We start from the raw sequence: 17,561 nt of genomic DNA on the forward strand, positions 1-17,561 counted from the left end.
GCTGACCTCGCTCCGCGACGGCGCGGGGTGGGAATGTCGGCCAGGCACGGCAGCCCTGCGGCACCGGGATGAAGGCTCTGCCACCACGAAAGTCTCTGTCGAGTGTATTTATATTTTTATTTGAATAAGTGGGAGTAGGGCACTGGGTCCTCTTCAGGACAGTGGATAGGAGAGAAGATGAGAGAGGTTTAGAGAGACCAGAAGCATTTGCTTCACATCAGTATTTCAGTTCCCTTTTTTTCTTCTTCCTAGGGCAAATATATTCAGCCCTGGTAGTTTGTGGTCCGGCTCAGTGCTGCGCTTTGCTTGCAGGGAGTGATTTTTAAGTCGCTGGATATTCCACAGGCAGGCCTGAGTTTGTGGGGTCACTAAAGGGCAGGGCTGCGCGTATAGCCTGGCAAAGGCACCTTTAGAGGTGCCCTCTTTATTAAATACATAAATTGGGTAGGTGCCGAAGTGCACGGCGCTCACGCCGAGGTAATTTACCAATAAGGATGAAAATCAAAGGAATCTATCATGTGCATTTCAGTGAGCCGGAGCCAAACACGCAGCCCGATCAGCGCTTTGAGGTGTGCGCTCGCCTCGGCCTCGGAACAAATTGCCCTTTATAATTGCCCAAAGTAGAGGTAATTTGTAAGCTTGCTTTCCCCGCCGCTCCGTGGCAGTAATCCAGGAAGGGCTCGCAAATGTGCGAGCGAGCGTTCGGCAAGACATCCCACGTATTGATCTGCCGTGCCGGCTCGGCGCGTCCGGGCGGAGGGAAGAGGTTCTGCTTTGGCCCGGAGCTGGAGGCTGCGGGTGGAGAAGGAGCCCGGGAAGAGCCGCGCTGAGGTGCCGTTTGGGGAGGTGCCGCCCGCGCCGCGGGGCCGCAGCGGGCCGGGGAGCAGCGGCGATGCCGGGGCGAGCACGGAGCAGCCGGGGCGCCGCCGCCTGCCGAGGCAGATAGGAGGAGGCGGCCGCGTGCCAGCCCGGGGCCCTGGCAGCAGCGAGACGCTGTGAACAGGCATGATTATTAGCAGAGTATTAGCCATATGCTGGGGGTGCGGGGTGTCGCAGCGGCGCTCCGGCTCGCTGCGAAGCCGCAGGCAGCGGCGTGAGCAATCGCCCGGGCCCTGCGGGCGGCTGCTCGTCCTGCGCTGGCCCTCCCGGCGCGAGCGCCAAGCCCAGGGCCAAAACCCGGCGCGGGCAGGGTTTGCCGCGGGCACGAGCAGCGCCCGGGGCTGCCAGAGCCACTGCTGTCGCTGCGGGCCCCGCCGCGGCCCTCGGCGGCGCCTGTGTTTCCATGATAAAACCGGTGCTTTTGTGCCGAGCGGGGCGGGTGCGAAGTTCTGCTTTGCCCCTCGCGGCCGTTGGGGCCGGAGGCAGGAGGGCTGCCTGGAGCGAGCGCACGAAATGCCCTGCTAGCGGATTCAGGGAGTCCAATTCCCTCCTCTCCCCAAAATGAGCGACTGGGGGCTTCGTTCCTGCAAAACGGATCTCGGGTTGGGAGTCGAGGCCGGTTTGGCCCGGAGATCCCAAGGCGCAAGAGCGGAGGGAGCGAGAACAGGAATTTGCTTGGAAAACGCTGTGTCCTGGTGGGAATCGCAGCGCGGCTCGGCGCTGCGCACCCGGCAAACTCCCTCTCCTGCTTACGGGTTTGCTCTTGGGAACGCGGTGTCTTTTAGGTTTCGCATCCCCTGGCGAGTGCGCCCTTTGGGATTTTTCCCTACTTTTGCATCCCTTAATCTGGGAGGAGAGGAGGAGAATTTAATCCGTTGGGGAAGTGCCGATCCGAGGCCGCACGTAGGTTGTTGTCAGCCGCGGGGGCAGACCGGGGGCGCTGCTTGAGAAACTGGTTACAGGCGTGAGTCTTAAGACAGGGGATTTTACACAACTGCTTAAATCTACATTATTCAAATCCAACAAAGGGCAAGTAACGACCCAATTACGAAGGCCGAGCGCTGGGTCCCTCGAGCGCTGGGTCCCTCGCGCGCTCCGGCTCTTCGCCTCGCCCCCCTGCTTTTATTTTTAAAGTCACATTTGGGGAAAAATGGGGGGAAATTGGGGCGGGTGGGAGTGTTTTACGGGGGCCTTGCAACCAAGATGGGCTCCCGCCGCAGCGGAAAGACAAACGGGCAGCGCGGGCGAAACGCAGCCCTCGGGCCCGGGCCGGGAAGGGCTTTTTGCCCCGTTCCTTTTTCCTTTGCGCCCCCGCAGCGCCCTGCCCGCGAGCCCAGCGTGGCCCTCAGCCCGTCGCTGCCCGGGGCCGGGCCGGGTGCGCGGGGATGCGCGGGAGCCGCCTGCTTCCCGGTTTGCTCCTGCTTCCCGGTTTGCTCCCGGCAGGAATTGCTCCTCCCCGGGCAGGGCTGCCGGCTCGAGCACTGCTTGTCCCCGTGTTTAAGCCGGTACCCGCCGAAGGCGACACGTGCAGGTCCCCGCTGCCCCGTTGAGGTGCTCGCTGCCCTCTCTGCATCTCCACCGCGTTTAACTGTGTTCTTTCTCCTCGGCATTTGTAAAAACAAAGCTGGGCAGACAGTTTTGTGCACAGGAATGTTCCTGACCACAGCCAGACAGCAGCTATGTCAGGGCATGAAACGCTGCCTTTCTCTAGGCTCTTGGGCCATTACATTGTTTAATCTTCAAAGCATTAAACTTTTGGGTTATTCAGACGTTGCGCAGCTAAAAATAATAAAAATTCAAATGACTTGGTGGTGAAAGTATCTTGAGTTGAGTAGTAAAAGGATATTAAAATGTTAATTTACTAAGCGCTTTCCCACCAGTTGTTTTATTGGCTAGAACTCCATTTGCGTGCAGAAGAATTAGTTTTCTTTTCTGCTGCACGCAGGTGCATATAAATTTTTTTTTAAATAACAGCTCTTGAAACCCTCCCAACTTATATTAAAAATATTTACACAGGTTGGCTCGCTAGGTACGCAGTATTTTAGAGGAAGCTCCCTGGCAGAAGGAGATTAGGGGGCAGCGAACGAGTGGCCAGAGCGGCTGGTGCTGTGAAAAGCCGTCACCCTTCGCAGTGGCGCCGCGGCGGAGCCGTGAGCGGGGCCAGCGCCTCGGCGGCACCGCAGCGCCGGGGCAGGGAGCGCTGTGGGGGGGACTCGTCCTGCAGCCCCGCGGCACGGAGCTGGGCTGGGGGAGACCGGGAACGGCAGCCGCTGCCGAGGGGTCGGGCATGGAAGCGGCCTTGCCGGGTGCTCTCGTCTCTGCTCCCCTTGAACGGAGTCACCCCTCGCTCCGTAGCCTCCTGGGCACCTGCGGTTCCGGGCCCGGTGGGGAAAAAACAAAAGTTAGGAAAAAAGCTGCCGCTTTGGCCATGGAAACGGAGCGTCTGCGCACGCTGCTGTGTGCCCGGGGAGTGGGACGAGCGTCTGGGCAGCGCCCGCCTCTGGTTTTCACATCAATAAAGTGCTTCTCCCCCCTTCCCTGTTCCGCCCCCGCTCTGCCCCCTTCGCAGCAGCAAAGCTCAAGTACTGAAATCTCTTTTTTTTTCTCTTCTCTCTCATTTGTTTTTTTAGATGTTTCCCCTGCCAGTGGCTAATGGAAAAAACAGACCCACGACCCTAGCGAGCACTCAGTTTGGAGGATCAGGTACTGTTGTCTTAATTTCTTTTTCATCTTAGCAACGTAACATGTTTGGGTTTTTTTTTTGCCATAAATTTGCATTTGCTTCCAAAGACCCAGGCGGAGGGCGTCCGTAGGCGTGTGGCGCTCCGTGTGTTCGTGGGGTGCCCTGCTGCGTTTCCCTGCACGGGGACATTTGCGCGGGTGCTCCCGTGCCGCGGCCGGCAGAGCTGCTCCCGCTCGTCCGTGTGCGGTTACGAGGCCGTCGCCTGCGCTGCCGGTTGCTGCCCCGCGGCGCTGTGAGCACAGAGGGTTGGTGCAGTTCCCCGGGTACCTCGCGGGGGCCTCTGAGCATTTCCAGCCTGGAACGTTTTGCCGGGCATCCCGGAAAAGCCCTTTCGCTGGCAGGTCATTCCCGAGGTGCCTGAGGTTTCCAAGGGAGACGCTGGTGCAAAGCGGTGCCCACTCCGCGTGGCTCCCTGCGGCGGCGGCATCGCTCCGTCCCCAGGGCGCCTTTGGAAGCGCTGCCGCTCGGACACTGTGGGGAGCAGCTGGGGTCGTTTTGCCTTTGGAGGAGCAGGAGATGGAGGAAAAGGGGCTCAAACACGAGGATTTGGGAGCGGAGCATCCGCAGGGAGGGACAGGCCGCTGCCCTGCCTGTGGGAGGAGGCTCGGGAGGCCGCGGAGCTGCAGGTGGCAGGTTTGGCAACGCAGCGCTGGTTAAAGCGAGGAAACAGCGGCAAAGTCGCCGATGGTACCGGGCGGTGGGTGCCCAGGGATGCCGGCTGCTCCAGCACCGGGGGGTTTTGCTTGGTTCTGCCCTCCTGCTCCCCGTGGGTGTGCGCCGGCCTCCCCGTGGGTGTGCGCCGGCCTCCCCGTGGGGCTCTTCGGCCTCGCGCCCGATCTGCGTTGAGCAGACGGTTCTGCAGCGAGGGCAGCCGCTGCGGGAGGGCTTGAGGGGAGAAAACCGCAGCTAATCCGGGCGGAAGCCGACCTCTCCGGCGAGCGTTCGGGCGCGTACGTGCCGGAGACCTTTGCTGTTAAAGAAGTCCACCCAAGACACGCTCCACGCTTGCGAGAGAACCGTAGCAGAGCAAACCTGCAGGAATTCATTTCCTGCTCCGAGGCTGGCTTGGCTGCTTCCTTTATAGAGCTGGCCAGATGCAGCGAGCGGAGCCTGGAACAGGGCTCGGATGGCGAAGCCAGAGCCGTGACCGGACCCCCCGCCACGCGGCAGCCAAGACGACAAATCTCGTCTTTCTTCTTTCTTTTTGCCTCCCTTTGCTTTCCGGTGGATGCAAGGTGATGCTGACGCCGCCTTTCCTCCGGGCTGCTGCTTTTGGAGCCTGGCTGTGGGCAGTTCCTACAGTGGGCTGAGAGGTGACACAGCCAGCGCGGTTGTCCCGGGCATCCCGGCTTGGAGAGGCCGCTCCGGGTGTCGTTTGCGGGATGCGGTTCGCTCCGGTGGCGACTCCCAGCAGTTCCCGCCTCGGCCGGTTGTCTCTGGCGTCGCCTTTGAAGCATTGAGGGTGATGCTTGGTTTTCCTGTCGGATCCATGGCTTCCTTCTGGTCCTGGTGGCTGGAGGCTGATCCTGGCTGGCCGGAGGGGTGAGATGTGAGGACGCGACGTGTCCGTGGGCGCCTCGCGTCCGCTCATGGATCCAACGGGACTGTAAACCTGCTCTTAGCGGTTGCTTTCGTGCTTGTTGGCCTTGGTTTAGCTGAATTTAGCAAGTTGGCAGCAAGATCCTGGTTCAGCCCGAGGGCCCAACCAGGCCCCCGGCCCCGAGGAGCCCCGGCGCGGTCAGGGGCGAAGAGCAGATGGTCCCTGGATCTGGGGAGCTGGATGTGCGGAGGGAGCCGAGCGCCTGCAGCCACTCTGTAATCTGGGCCTGGAGATTAGCTCCTCAAAGCTCCTTGCCGGGCAGGAAGGACCAGATTTCGCCTCTAATGTGTCTAGTGTTTCTTGAACCCTGCTGGCCAACCGGTGTCCCGTATCCGTGATAACAAACGCGGCGCCTCCGCTCGGGAGGCGGGAACAGATGCGGTTTCTCTTGGCTCTAGCTCGGTTGCGTGCACCATAGCATAAACCTCTCATCAGATTTATTGAAATAACCCCCGATAGCAAATTGGCGTCGTTTGGGCCCAAAAAGTTGGTAAGAAGTTTGGGCCAAAAGTTGGCCGTTGACTTGAGCGGGAGCGGCAGGAGGGCAGCAGTGACCCTGCTCCCGCTGCGCAAGGTTGGGCTCCAGCTTCCAAAGTCCAGCTGGGAACGAAGGTAACTGCAGTGACTCAAAATAGCCCTGCAGGAAGCTCGGAATGACAAAACTGCCCCGAGCCCGAAGCCTCTTCGCATCCCAACAACTGGCCGGGCGCGCGTGGGCGGCCTCGTCGCCAGGAGGGACCGTGCGGCTCTGGCCGGCCAGGAAAATCCAAAGCGTTAACGTGGGCTCGGAGATCTCTCTGCTTTTATATTTGTCTCCTGGATTTATTTTAAACGTTGCCTCTGTTTCCCTCGTTTCTGTCCTCAAATGCACCGGGGAGGAACTGGTTTCGCGATCCGCGGACAATTCAGCACCTCCGCTCGGCGCGTTCTTGGCAAGGAGGAGCCCCACGGTTGCCACCAGGCTGAGCTGACGTCATGCAGCCCATGTCTGCAGCATTTATAGCACATATAGGTCACCGCGGGGAAGTTGGTCTTCCTGGAGCTTTGAGCAGCGACAGGCGTTTGCCAGCGCGAGCTCTGTCATTTGCTGCTGGTATTTTGGGTTCGCCGACACGCTCGGTCCCGCTCCCACGAGGTCCCGTGTGCAACGGGTCCCATATTTGCAGCAGCAAAACGTTTCACGTCGTCCCTCGTCCCCGCCGTGCCGGGCTGGGATTCCCAGGTGCCCGAGCTGGCCGGGAGGTTTTGCAGGGAATCACCCGGAGCGGCCGCTGGGTTTTCGGCAGGGCCGGCTGCACCCCGAGCTTCGCCCGCGGGGCCGGGCGCGCGGTGCCAGCAGCACCTCGTTGCAGTAGGAGCTCAGCCCGCCCCGGCTGGCAGGTCGTCCTGCTTGCAGGGCAGGCTGCAGCAGGAGGGCCCTCGCTGCCCTCCGATCCCCCGGCACCGTCTTTGCCCCCTTGCTCGAGGTACCAGCGGCTTTGGAAGGGCCGGGCCGCTGTTTCCACCCCCAACGTTTGCTCGGTGCTTTGCGTTTTTTTCCCCCCATGTGATTGCGAGAGGAGGGATCGCTTTGATCGGGGCGAGTTCATCAAGCGCATTTGAAGGTGGCTAACGAGGGAGTTTTTCAAAGCGCTGCAAGCCGGAGCATGCAGCACGTTTTAAGTTATAGTCTCGTGAACAAAGTCCCCGCATTCTCGCCGGAGGGAGGTGAGTCTGCAGCCCCTTTGAAAGGCTGCTTTAAACAACAGTCAAACTTGGATACCTGTGGCAACAGCCCTGAAAGCAATAAATCCTCCCAAAGATGAGGCTGTGTCTTTAATTGCCGCTACGGCTGGGCTGTTTGAAGAGGTAATTCCTGTGTGTGCTCCGCTTGCGCCCGAGCCGCTCTGGAGCGGGGAGAGTTTCTGCCTCTGGGTTTTCTTTGCTGTCAGTGGTGCTGGCTCAGGCTGCAGAGCTGCGTTTGCGGCTCTGCACGGTGAGGAAAACGGGAGCTTTTATTAGCAAGGCTGGATCACGTTCTCCTCGGCAGCGCCCCCGCTCCCGCACGCGTCGCTGGTGCTCGGGTGGGAGCGCGGGGCTCGCCTTGCTATTTCGGTGCCCGCTGAAAGGCAGGCGTGGGGCGCGCGACGTGCGCCTTGCTATTTAAAACCGGCACTTTGCATTGAAAGCGCCTGGATGGGGCCGCGCGGGGCCAAAGAGCCGCCCCAGCAAACGAGGCGAAGGCCGGGGTGAGCGGGGGTGACGGGCCCTCCTCGTCACGGCCGCCCCACGGGACGGCCGAGCTGCTGCTGTCAGCCCTGAGCGAAGGGAGGGTTCGAGAGCTCGGGAGGGTTTCGGCCGGGTGAGAAATGCCCTGTGCTGCCAGGGCCTCTCCTTGGCGCATGTTTAAGTGGGGTCTGGAGGGCGCTGGTGTTGGGGGAGCGCAGGGATCTGCCTCCTGTTCTGCCCCGGGGCAGGTTCCTCCCGGTGGCTCCCAGAGACCTCGGCGGCCCGAGGGCACCGTCACGGGTGCCACGGAATGGCCGCAGGGCCGGGAAGCAGCAGGTTTTGCCGGGCAGTCGCTGATGCGGCGCTCACTGGATCAGCCGCTGGGGCCACCCTGTCCCGGGCGCTCCGGGGTGCCTGTGCCGGGGCCGCTTCCGTGCAAGCCGCGTGCCCAGCGCTGTGCCCGCTCCGGGCGCCGCTCCTCGCCCCGCGGCGGCCATGGCCGCTCGCTCACAAATTGGAGGGTTTTTTGCCTTTTTCCTCCTCCTGCCCTTTGGGGCAGCAAAGGGATGTGCTAAGGGGGCTGTTCTGTGCACAGGGCCGTTTTGCCGCACCAAGTGGCCCCTCTTGCAGGCAGGTGCCGCGTTCCCCATGGGGCCAGCGTGGCCAGCGTCACCCCTAGACATGAGTGACCGAATCCAAGAGGAGGCTTCGGCACATCCGCGCGCTGACGGGCGGCAGAAGGGCCCGTTTCCCACATGGAGGCCGCGCCGGAGCCGCGGGCGAGGGAACGTGGGGACGGCCCCGGGGACGCGGCTGTCGCTGCCCCGGCCGCTTCCCGGGGGTTTGGCCGGACCCGATTAGCGTCTGCTTAAACAAACCCCCTCGTATCCGCCACAGAGGGAGGGAGGGTGCGGCGCTCCCCCAGCCTGGCTTAAAGTTTAATTAATTTTGTTGCCAAACGAGGCACGGAGTAGCCCGTGGGGGCTCCCGGGGCCTTTCCCCGGCTCCTTGCGGAGGGAGGACCCTCGGGGCCGACTCGCACTGTCCTGCCGCCTCCGCCGGGCACGCGCGCTGAGGCTGGGATTGGCTCTGCAGGCACCGGCAGGAGGGAAAACGGGAAAAGATCCAGCCCGCCCGCTGCTGTTCTCCCTGAGAAGCAGGTGCCGTTGGCGAAGTGATCCCGGAGGACGTTTCTCCGGCTCCAGGTTGAGAGCGGGAGGCGCCAAGGGCTGCGCGGCCGCTGCTCCGCTGGGAGAGCCCAGGGCTCATCCCGCGCGGCCGGAGCCTCCGGGATTGGGGTCGGAGCTGAACCAGCAGCTTTCGGGGGCTTCTGTCCTCTCCTGCTTTCTTCTGCACCCCCTAGTTTGCAGAGATAACAGCGTGGGACGCGGGGACGGGGGCTGGGTGTACTCCATGTAATTCCAGTTTTATTCCGTCTAATTTTATTGACTTTGAGTGTCCCCAAGGCTCTGGTGGGTGGACGGGGCTTGTTTCTCTGGGGTTTTTTTTGCTACCAAGTGGGGCAAAGGATGGTCATTTTTAAGAATTGGACCGGTCCTAGACAGGAAACCTTCCAGGAGCGGCCGGTGGCTGCCGGGCAATTGCCAACCCTGGGATGTTGTCTCCTGTGGAAACGGCCTGTGCTGGCAACCCTTGGGATGCGGGAGCAGGTTCTCCCTGGGCTCTTGTGTCCCAAAACGGCAGCGTCCTGTGGTCGTGGATGCAGCAGAGCCCCCCGATAGGATGGACCTGGAGGATGCCCCCCCCGGCACAGGAGGAGGTGGGAAGCGGTCGGAGCGTCTTCGGATGCTGCCGGGTGACCCAAAACCCCGTGGTTGTCCCCGTCCTGCGGGTGCCGTGGCGGTTTCTCCAGGGCCCCTTCTGCTTTTTAAGACCTTTTTTTTTTTTAAAAAAAAAAAAAAAAAGGTAGTCTCCCTTCCTAAGGCTTGTTAATGCCCTATTAACATTGTTACACAAAACAGCAGAATACCATTTAATTAGGAAAAATACGGACTAACCTCTACCATATGCTGCTCTTCTCGTATTTGCATTTGAAAGTCCGTCTGAATTTCAATGCGAACCGGGATTTTATCCAAATGATGAATGGCCGGAGAGGCTGGGGGAAGATGGAGGCGCCTCCCCAGCGCAGGCGGTGCCGCTTTTTGATGTAAAAACCTGGGATTTTCTTCCAGCCGTGAGCGTTGCTCCTGCTTGCACGGGGGCTCTGCTCGGAGCGCGGCCCGTTCCCGTGTGCTCCCGGCGCCCCGAGGGGACGGAGTGGGGTGCGATTCCGCGCGAAGCCGCCCCTCGTCGTTGGTCCCGCTCCCGGCATCCCGGCGCTTCTGGATTGCGGACACAGCGGCTTCATCCTCATAGGTTAGTTATGTGCTTTGGTGGCCTGAAGAAGAAGAAAAGGAAGGAAAAAGAATTTGGTATCAAAAGGCGCCTTCCCTTTCAGCAGGTGACTTCCACGTGCTCTGTCCCTGCTTTCCCGATGGCCTCCCTCCTAGTTCGAGGTGCCTTTGAACGGAGCCACCGAGCTCCCCCTTTCCCACGCGGAGCTGCGTGTGCTTCCGAGGCCCTTCGGGATCTTTCCCTCGCCTCCCCGGCAAAAAATCCCTCAAAATCCCCTGGATTCCTGATGGATTTCGCAGCCTTTGCCTCGGCAGCTGTTGCTCCCACGGATGCCCGTGGAGCCGGGCGGGCAATGGGGGCTTGTCCCAGTATTCCCACTTTTGTTCCCCTTTCTCGTGGCCGTGGGAGGTCAGTTTGATCTTTGGGGCACTCTTTGCTGCTGCTGCTGTTGTTGTTGTTGTGTTAATGCAGCTGAACTAACGTGATTACAATTCCAGACTTGGGTAATGGAATAACAGGTCAGGAAGCTCTTTTTGAAAAGATTTTTTTTTTTTTTTTTTTTTTTTTAAGAAAAAACATCACTTCCAAATGATGTAAGTGTCCAGTTGGGAAGATGTTTCCTATCCTCTTTTACCCTTGGCCAGGAGGGATGGGGAAGAGGGATGGGGATGTGTCACCCTGGCAGCACCCCTGGAGGGGACCCTTGGGGACCCTCGTCCCAGTCCTGTGAGACGGCGTCTCCGGGCTGCACATCCCAGGCTGCCACGTCCCCTTTCCATAGCGCTGCGCCTGGAGCGCCCTGTGGAAACCAGGAGCCACCGGGCCCGGGTTCTCTCCCAGAGGCAACTTCCCTTCCAAAGAGAGAAGGACTCTGTGGAGCCAGCGGCTTCCCGGGCGTTTTCCCTGTGGACGCCGCTCCGCAGGGCCAGGCCGGGCGCTCCGCTCGGCTTCGGAAAGCCCCCGGCAAAGCCTCCTCGCGGCCGCCGCTGCATCCTGGGGGAGCCGCGAGGCCGGGGCCTTTGTCCTTCTTTGGGAATGTTGTGGCAAGGTCGTGAGTCACTTTGCACGGAGCGTGTTACCCCGCTCCTGCCTTGCACGTTGTTGTGCAGCCAGCAGGATTATTTATAACTTAGCCAGCATCCCGGGCCTATTGTGTTGGTAAAGAGCAGGAATGACTAGATGACTTCCTGAGATTTTTATTTCTTTATATATTTATATATATATTTTAACCGCCCCCTCATTTTTATTTTTTTGCAAATCTGCTTTTCCTTCCAACTATTATGTTGGCCAGTTGGATGCGTTCCCCCCACATCTTCCCCTCTGGCTGTGCCTTGGTCCCGCTCGCGATCCCGCTACCGGCAGCGCCTTAACTCCCGCAAATTGTCCCAGGAAGAGGCAAGGGCGCCTTTTCCGACCCGCTTTCTGATCCGGGAGGTGCAAAACGCCTCGGGCCGGAGCCGCGGGGCCTCGTGCAGGTCCCGCTGCGGCCCCTGCTCCGGCCGCTCATCCCTGCCCTGAGTCACGGGGTGGGGAGGACGGAGCCGGTCCCTGCTTTTGTTTTCCCAGCGTTTTGGCAGGTTTCTGCTTCCTCTCTCCCTCCTCTTCCTCCCTCTGCTGCAGGTTATTCACCCCGCTCACGCGAAACCCAGCAGCCACCGTGGGTTGTTAAAGGCTGCAGCTGCTTTGGGTCTTTTTACTCAAAACCAGAGCTTGGAAGCTCCGTTTCGGGGTTATCCCACCCCCCAGCTCCATTTCAGGGTTATCCCACCCCCCAGCTCCGCTTTGGGGTATTCCCCCGTCACCCTCGTCCCCCTCGGGCTCTTTGCTCCCCTTTCCCAGCTGTGATGCAAGCGGCAGCTTGGCGGGTTGGAGCTGCAGCTGAGGAGGAGGAGGAAGCCTTCGCCCGCCTTGCGGTCGGCGGGGGTTCGGCTCAAGTTCTCTCAGTTTCTGTTAGTTCAGAAGTCAAAATTTAGCACTCCTTTATTTTTAAGCCTTTGTTTCTCGGTGCCCACGAGTCGCCCCCTTCCCTCGGCTAGAAGCTGCCTCCGCTCCAAGCCGGCTCCGGCCCTTCCCAGGAGCCGGGATTGCTCTTCCTGAGCCGGATTCCCCGCTCCAGGGCTGGGGCGCGCGATGCCCTCCCGGCCTTGGCTCCCCGAACCGGCTGCCTCTGCATGGAAACGCGGGCTTTGTCCAAGGGGAGCTCTGCAGCTTTGGAAACGCAGCCCGGCTTGAGCGGCTTTGAGTGCAAATCGAGTCTTCGGGTTCCCCTGTGTCTCTGCAAACTCCTACAACCTCTCCAGCTTTCCCAGATTTCTTCCCGTGCCCATGGGGACTCTGAGACCTGTTGTCTTTTGCAGAAGGTTCCTGGCGCAGGAGGGAAGGGGACAGGAGAGCGGGCGGCCTCGGAGCTGGGAGTTGGTGACAAACTGCCCTGCTGTTGCGGGCTCCTTCCCAGCTCCGCGGGTCTCATTCCAGGCGGGATCTGGGCATGTGGAGCCACCTGGGTTGGGTCTAGGTGCTGCCGGCGCCGGCCCTGCTGCAGAGCCCTGCTCTGGTCCCCTGCTCGCGGCCGCAGGGGACAGCGCTGGAGTCGGGCCTCCTCTTTCCCGGTGCTCCTTGGGAACAGAATTCATGGAAAATCCATGGAAAAAGCCTGGGATCTGCAGCTTGCGTTGCAGGAAAGGCCTGGCATGTTGGGGCCACTGAGAGCAGATCCCGTGCCGCTGCCCAAGGGAAAAGGGCACGAGCGGCTCTGGGCACCGCGCGGCCCTGCTCCCCCCGCGCCAGGCACAAACCTCGTGGCTTTGGGTTCTCTTTTCTTGAAATAAGGTTGAAAAAGCCGAAACTGGAGCCTGGGCGCCTCTTACTGAGCAAGAAAACTGAAAGGTGCCTGAGGGGCTGTGGTCCGCGCGCCGGAGCCGCCTGCGTCCGTGTGGGCGTTCCAGGGAATGGGGCGCCAGGGGCAGCCACTAGAGCCAGCTCTGCTCCCAGAGAAGGCTCCGAGATCCGTGAGAAAGGAGGGAGAGACAATAAGGGACAGCCAGGCCCGTGGAGCCACACGGGATGGGACAGGGCCGTGGGGGACAGGACAGAGCCGCACAGGACGGGACAGGGCCGGGCCGCGTGGGATGGAGTGGAGGCGGCTTCTCCCGGAGGGCAGAGCTCGGAGCAAAGCCGGTCGGGAAGAGCAGCCCTGGATGCTGCCTAAACCCCCTTAGCTTTCCCGGAGCGGCCGGCGCTTCCTTGGACTTTGTGCCCCACGGGCAGGAGGGGCCGGGATGCCGGCTCCTCCCTGGCCGGTGGGAGGAGCGCCGGCTCCGGAGGCGCCCGGCACAGGCGCCCGGCTCCGCGCCTGCCCCTGACTCCATGGACATGGCATCCCGGCGCCAGCTATTTCGGGGTAGGTCTTCCCGCCAGGCGTCTGGCGGCACTGGGAATTTGTGGGGAAAGAAGGGGATGGGATGGGGCATGGAGGGATGGTTTGTGGCACAGCGGCAGCAGTGCTGCTCTGGATGGCTCTGAAGCTGCAGATCCGCAGGGATGTCCTTCCTCCTCTTCCTCGCCATGCTCCATGCACCTGCCTCCCGGTATCCGTCTGCTTTTGGGCAGGGCCTCTGCGCTGCCCGCGGCCTCCGCAGGGACAGCCCGGCCCTTCCTGCTGCTGCTTCCCTGCCTCTCCCCAGAGCATCCCCCTGCGTCCCTAAAATCCCATTCCCGAAAGATGCCGCAGCAACCCGGAGCAGGAAGGATGTGCAGCTGGAAGCCGGCTCCAGGATAACGCAAAGTTGCTGGATAGGGGAGGGTTTTCCGAGCGTGGGCCCCATGCCGGTAGACGGGAATATTGCCGCTGCCGGCGCGTGGGTGACCCGAGCCCGGGGCTGAGTCTTCCTGCCCCTCGGGGAGCTCCTGGGCGGCTGCGGCCGCAGCTCCTGGGAGAGGCTCTTGGTTCAGCCCAGGGGGCTCCTGCGTGTCCAGGTTTCACGCGGTAACAAACGGATTTATCCAAAGCGACGTATGGGATTTATCCGAGCGTCTCCCGTGGTGCTGGCGCTGGAGCGAGTTGGGCTCCTGCGGTCCCGGAGGCAGGTCCGTGTCTCACTGCTCTGATCTGATCTTGCGGCTCTGCAAGCGGCCGATCCCTCGGCCTCGCGCTCGTCCTCCTCCCCTCCGCCCGCGTTCCCTGCTCGCTCCCCAAGGTCGGCAGCTCCTGGGAAGCGCGGAGCCCCAGGACCCTGTGCGCAAGGAGCGGAGCCGGCTCCGGGTGCCGCACGTTCGGCGACTCCTTCCTTCCTGTGCGCTTGGAAAACTGAACTTGCAGCTGTGAAACCAGAGTTGGTTTTTCCACTTCGTGTTTTTTCTTCACGCGTCTTGTCTTTGCCCTTATGGTGTTGGCACCGCAGCGGCTTTTTCTGTCCTTAAAGGGTAAAACAAAATCCTTTGGGCGCTCGGAGCGCAGTGGCCGGGCAGCTCCGTGACGCTGCATTTTGCTGGGCGGTTGCTTTTGTGGGAAGAAGTGACGTTGCTTGTCCAGACACCAGGAATGGGAGCCTGATGGAGAGGGGAGAGAGGCTGGATCACCTCACAGGTCCCTTTTGGCCTCCAGCCCCTTCCCTGAAGGGCAGCCGGGACTTTGGTGCTTTCAGAGGCCTTGGCCTGGCCGCACTCCTGTTTTTGTGCCGTCTTCGTGGGGTTCCCAGGAGCTGCTGGGGAATCTTGGTTCATTTTTCAAATGATTCATTTTACCTGTGAGAGCAGAGCAAGAGGGCCGAGCTCCTGTGCCCCGGGAGAAGTGTCCTCAGCTCCCGGAGGAGCTGCCACCTCCTCCCCCGGCATCTCCGTGTTTGCGTGGGAAGAAGGAGGGCTTCCCGGGAGCATGGGTTGTGTGGGAATGGCAGCGGGGCCTGGGAAAGGGAAGGGCCACCCTTGCCCTGGTGGGATTCGATGTGGGCTGCATCCGCGTCACTGCCGATGCCCGTGGAAGCGGATGGGGTGGCGGAGCCGCGCTGAGAACCCGTCCCCACGGTGGCTCCCTGGGCAGGCGCCGCTGGGGCCTCGTGCCGGGAAGGGCACCCGGAGCCTCCCGGCAGGAGCCTCCCGGACACGGCCTCCGGGCGCCAGGGCCGCGAGCGGAACCAGGACCCGGCCGGCACCGTGGGCAAAGATGCGGATCGGAAGCAGGGGACGGCACGAGGGAACAGGGTGACGTGTTTGTGTTAGCAGGAAACAGGGAAGAGGAGCTCCTTGGAAGCGGCGCGCCTTGGGGAAACTCGGGGGATCGGTGGCCTGTTCAAAGCCCCGAATGGGTCACATCTGTCTCGCGCTGCTGCCTTGTGGGGCTGGAGCCTGGGAGGGCAAGCGCCCCCCGACCCCTGGGACGTGCCTTGCTGGGATTCGGGATAGCTCCAGGGATGCCCTGGCACCTGCAGCATTTCCCACTTGGGAAAAAAAGGGGGGAAAAAAGACCAGAAACCTCCGTTGTGGCAAGCGCATGCGAACACAAGCCGGAGCCGGCCGCACCAGGCAGGTGCTCTCGGCACGCTCCCCTTCGGAAAGGCTTCCTCATCCCGAGCAGTCCCGCTCCGGGATCCTTCCTGCGGCCGTGACTCAGCCTCGACGCGACACGAGGACACGGAGCGGCGCGGGGCCCGCTCAGCCCCGCTTCCATGTGTTCCTCCCGGCTGCGTTCCCGGTGCTGCTAAACGCAGGGGTGCAGGCGGAGCGGGCTGGTGCCCGGGCCTGTTTCCCGCTGCTCCCTCGCGCTCCCACCGCTGCTGGAGTTTCCCAGTTTCTTTCCTTCCCTTCCTCCCGTTGCTGCCACAGGTTTGTTCCGTGTCGCCCTGCGACTCCTTGGCTCTATTTGGGGCTCACGGGTAGGACCGTCCCCGCCGCAGAGTGCTCGGCTGCAGCACCCCGGTGTGGGTGCATTTCGGTTAGTTTTTATTATTATTATTAGGTATTTTGGCAGTTTTGGGTGTTGGGATTCCTCCCTCCCGCTTCCTCTCTCGGCGCTGGCGCCGGTGCCGCTCCGCCCCAGCCGCGGCTGCAGGCGGCTCCGAACGCGGCGGGATGCAGGGATGGGCCGGGCCCTCGGCGGCGGCTCCGGCGCCCGGGTCCTCCCCGGGGCTGCTGCACCTCGCGGGTCCGTTCTGTACGTTCATCAGCGCCGGGATTTGGGTTATCCCCTGGCTTGCGCAGGCCCGCACACGGGAATGCTGCTTTTCCATGCGAGTCTCCCACCCTCCATCTCTTCCCACCACCCTCCATCTCTTCCCACCGCCTTCCTCTGCCCGGAGCGGCTTGTGGGCCTAAGTTAGCAGGAGGAGATGGGGACTTTGCCAGCCCGGTGCCCAGCCTGCTGGAAAACCCACTGGAAACCCATCCTCCTGCTCCCGCTGTTCCCGTGCTCCAGGCACTCGTCCTCGCCTTGCGCCGCCCGCCGCGATTCCTGCTCTGCCTCTTGGCCTGGCTGGGGAAAGGGATCCCCGAGTGCTGCTCCAGGTGGCCGGCAGCTCCCGCTCCCCCCTCCCTGTCCTGAAGAAGGAAAACCCATGGATATTGTTTTGCCGGGAAAGGGAAGTGAGCGCATTGAATGGGCCCGTCCTCCGCCACGTCCGTAAACAGCGGCGCCCGCGGCTCCTGCAATCTGTTTTTTCCGATTCTGGGGCTGCTGCAAAGGGCCGGGCGGGCGGCCCCGCTCCGGGCCGGGCTCCGGCTCCTCCCGGCTCTGCTACCCCCGGGACTCGCGGTGACTTTTGCCACCGCTGCCGGTGTCCCCGCGCATCCCCACACCTCGCCGGGGAGCAGGGCCGCGGGCCCTTGCAGCAAAACAACCCCGCTCGTTTGCCGGGGTCTAAAGCTAATTACCAGTCGCCTAATTTTATTGATTTCAAATCCCTTTTAGCGGAGATTTTGCTCTGGGGCTGATCGCCAGAGCGATTAGGCCCCAAAGCCGCTTAATTTGGACGTGTTTATCAGGCCGCCTTCTGTCACCTCCGCTTCCAATCAAATCCCGGGGCAGCGGCGCCTCCGTGGGCGCCGTCCCGGCTCCGGGCTGGGCCGTCCAGCTGCCCGGCATCCGCATCCCGCTGCGGAGCTTCCCGCTGCGGAGCGGCCGCGCGGCCCCTCTGCGCCGCCCCGCCGGGGTCTCCCCAAACCGCCCTGGCTGTTCCCGGGAGCCGGAGCGGGCGTCCCTTTCCGGCGTCCCTTTCCAGGGCGTTTTCAGCCCCAGGAATGCCGCGCGCTCCGCCTGGGAGCGGCGCACGGAGAGCGGGGCGGGAGCGCCCCCGGGAAGGAGCCTGCTGCTCCACAGCCCCCATCGGTGCCGCATCCTTGGGTCCTGGGAAAAATACAACCAGAACTGGGGGGAAAAAGGCCCAAACTGAAGGAATCTCCCCCGTTGGAGCCAGGCTGCTTCATACAGAGCCAGAGCGGCTGCGGATGTTCCCTTCCCGGACCCCCCTTTGCTCCCAGGGATGCATGGAGGCTGGACAGGGAAGACAGGATCTCTCGGCAGGTGGAGGCTTCTTTTTTTGAAACAGAGATTAAACTTGGGCAAATTATTTTTACCCTCACGGAGAGCTCATAGTGGGGCTCGTCTATCAGCTCTCCTTAGCTCCTGCGTAAAAGTCATTTAAAAGAAAAAAAAAATTGCTGTCTGACAGCAACATCTTATTCTATTAGTACGTTTTAATTAGAACACGAGCAAGGAATGCATTATGAATATTCATGATGAGGGTTATTAAAATGCACAATTAATCTGTGCTTTTTTTTTTTTTT

General features: G+C 61.6%; 1 protein-coding gene across 1 annotated transcript in view; it reads left to right on the forward strand.

Moving 5' to 3' along the window:
• Positions 1-3,509: 3,509 nt before the first annotated feature.
• TCF3 (transcription factor 3) overlaps positions 3,510-17,561 on the forward strand; it is a gene marked incomplete at its 5' end in the record, with an annotated part of 36,634 nt that continues 22,582 nt past the window's right edge. The window contains one exon of the mRNA XM_088535068.1: positions 3,510-3,582. Within this exon, the coding sequence (XP_088391194.1) occupies positions 3,510-3,582 (73 nt within the window). The remainder of the gene's footprint in view (positions 3,583-17,561) is intronic.

The sequence above is a fragment of the Tinamus guttatus genome, unplaced genomic scaffold (genome assembly GCF_059628265.1).
Source record: "Tinamus guttatus ecotype Peru unplaced genomic scaffold, ASM5962826v1 Tinamus_guttatus_pri_ptg000610l, whole genome shotgun sequence".
NCBI classification, from domain to species: Eukaryota; Metazoa; Chordata; class Aves; order Tinamiformes; family Tinamidae; genus Tinamus; species Tinamus guttatus.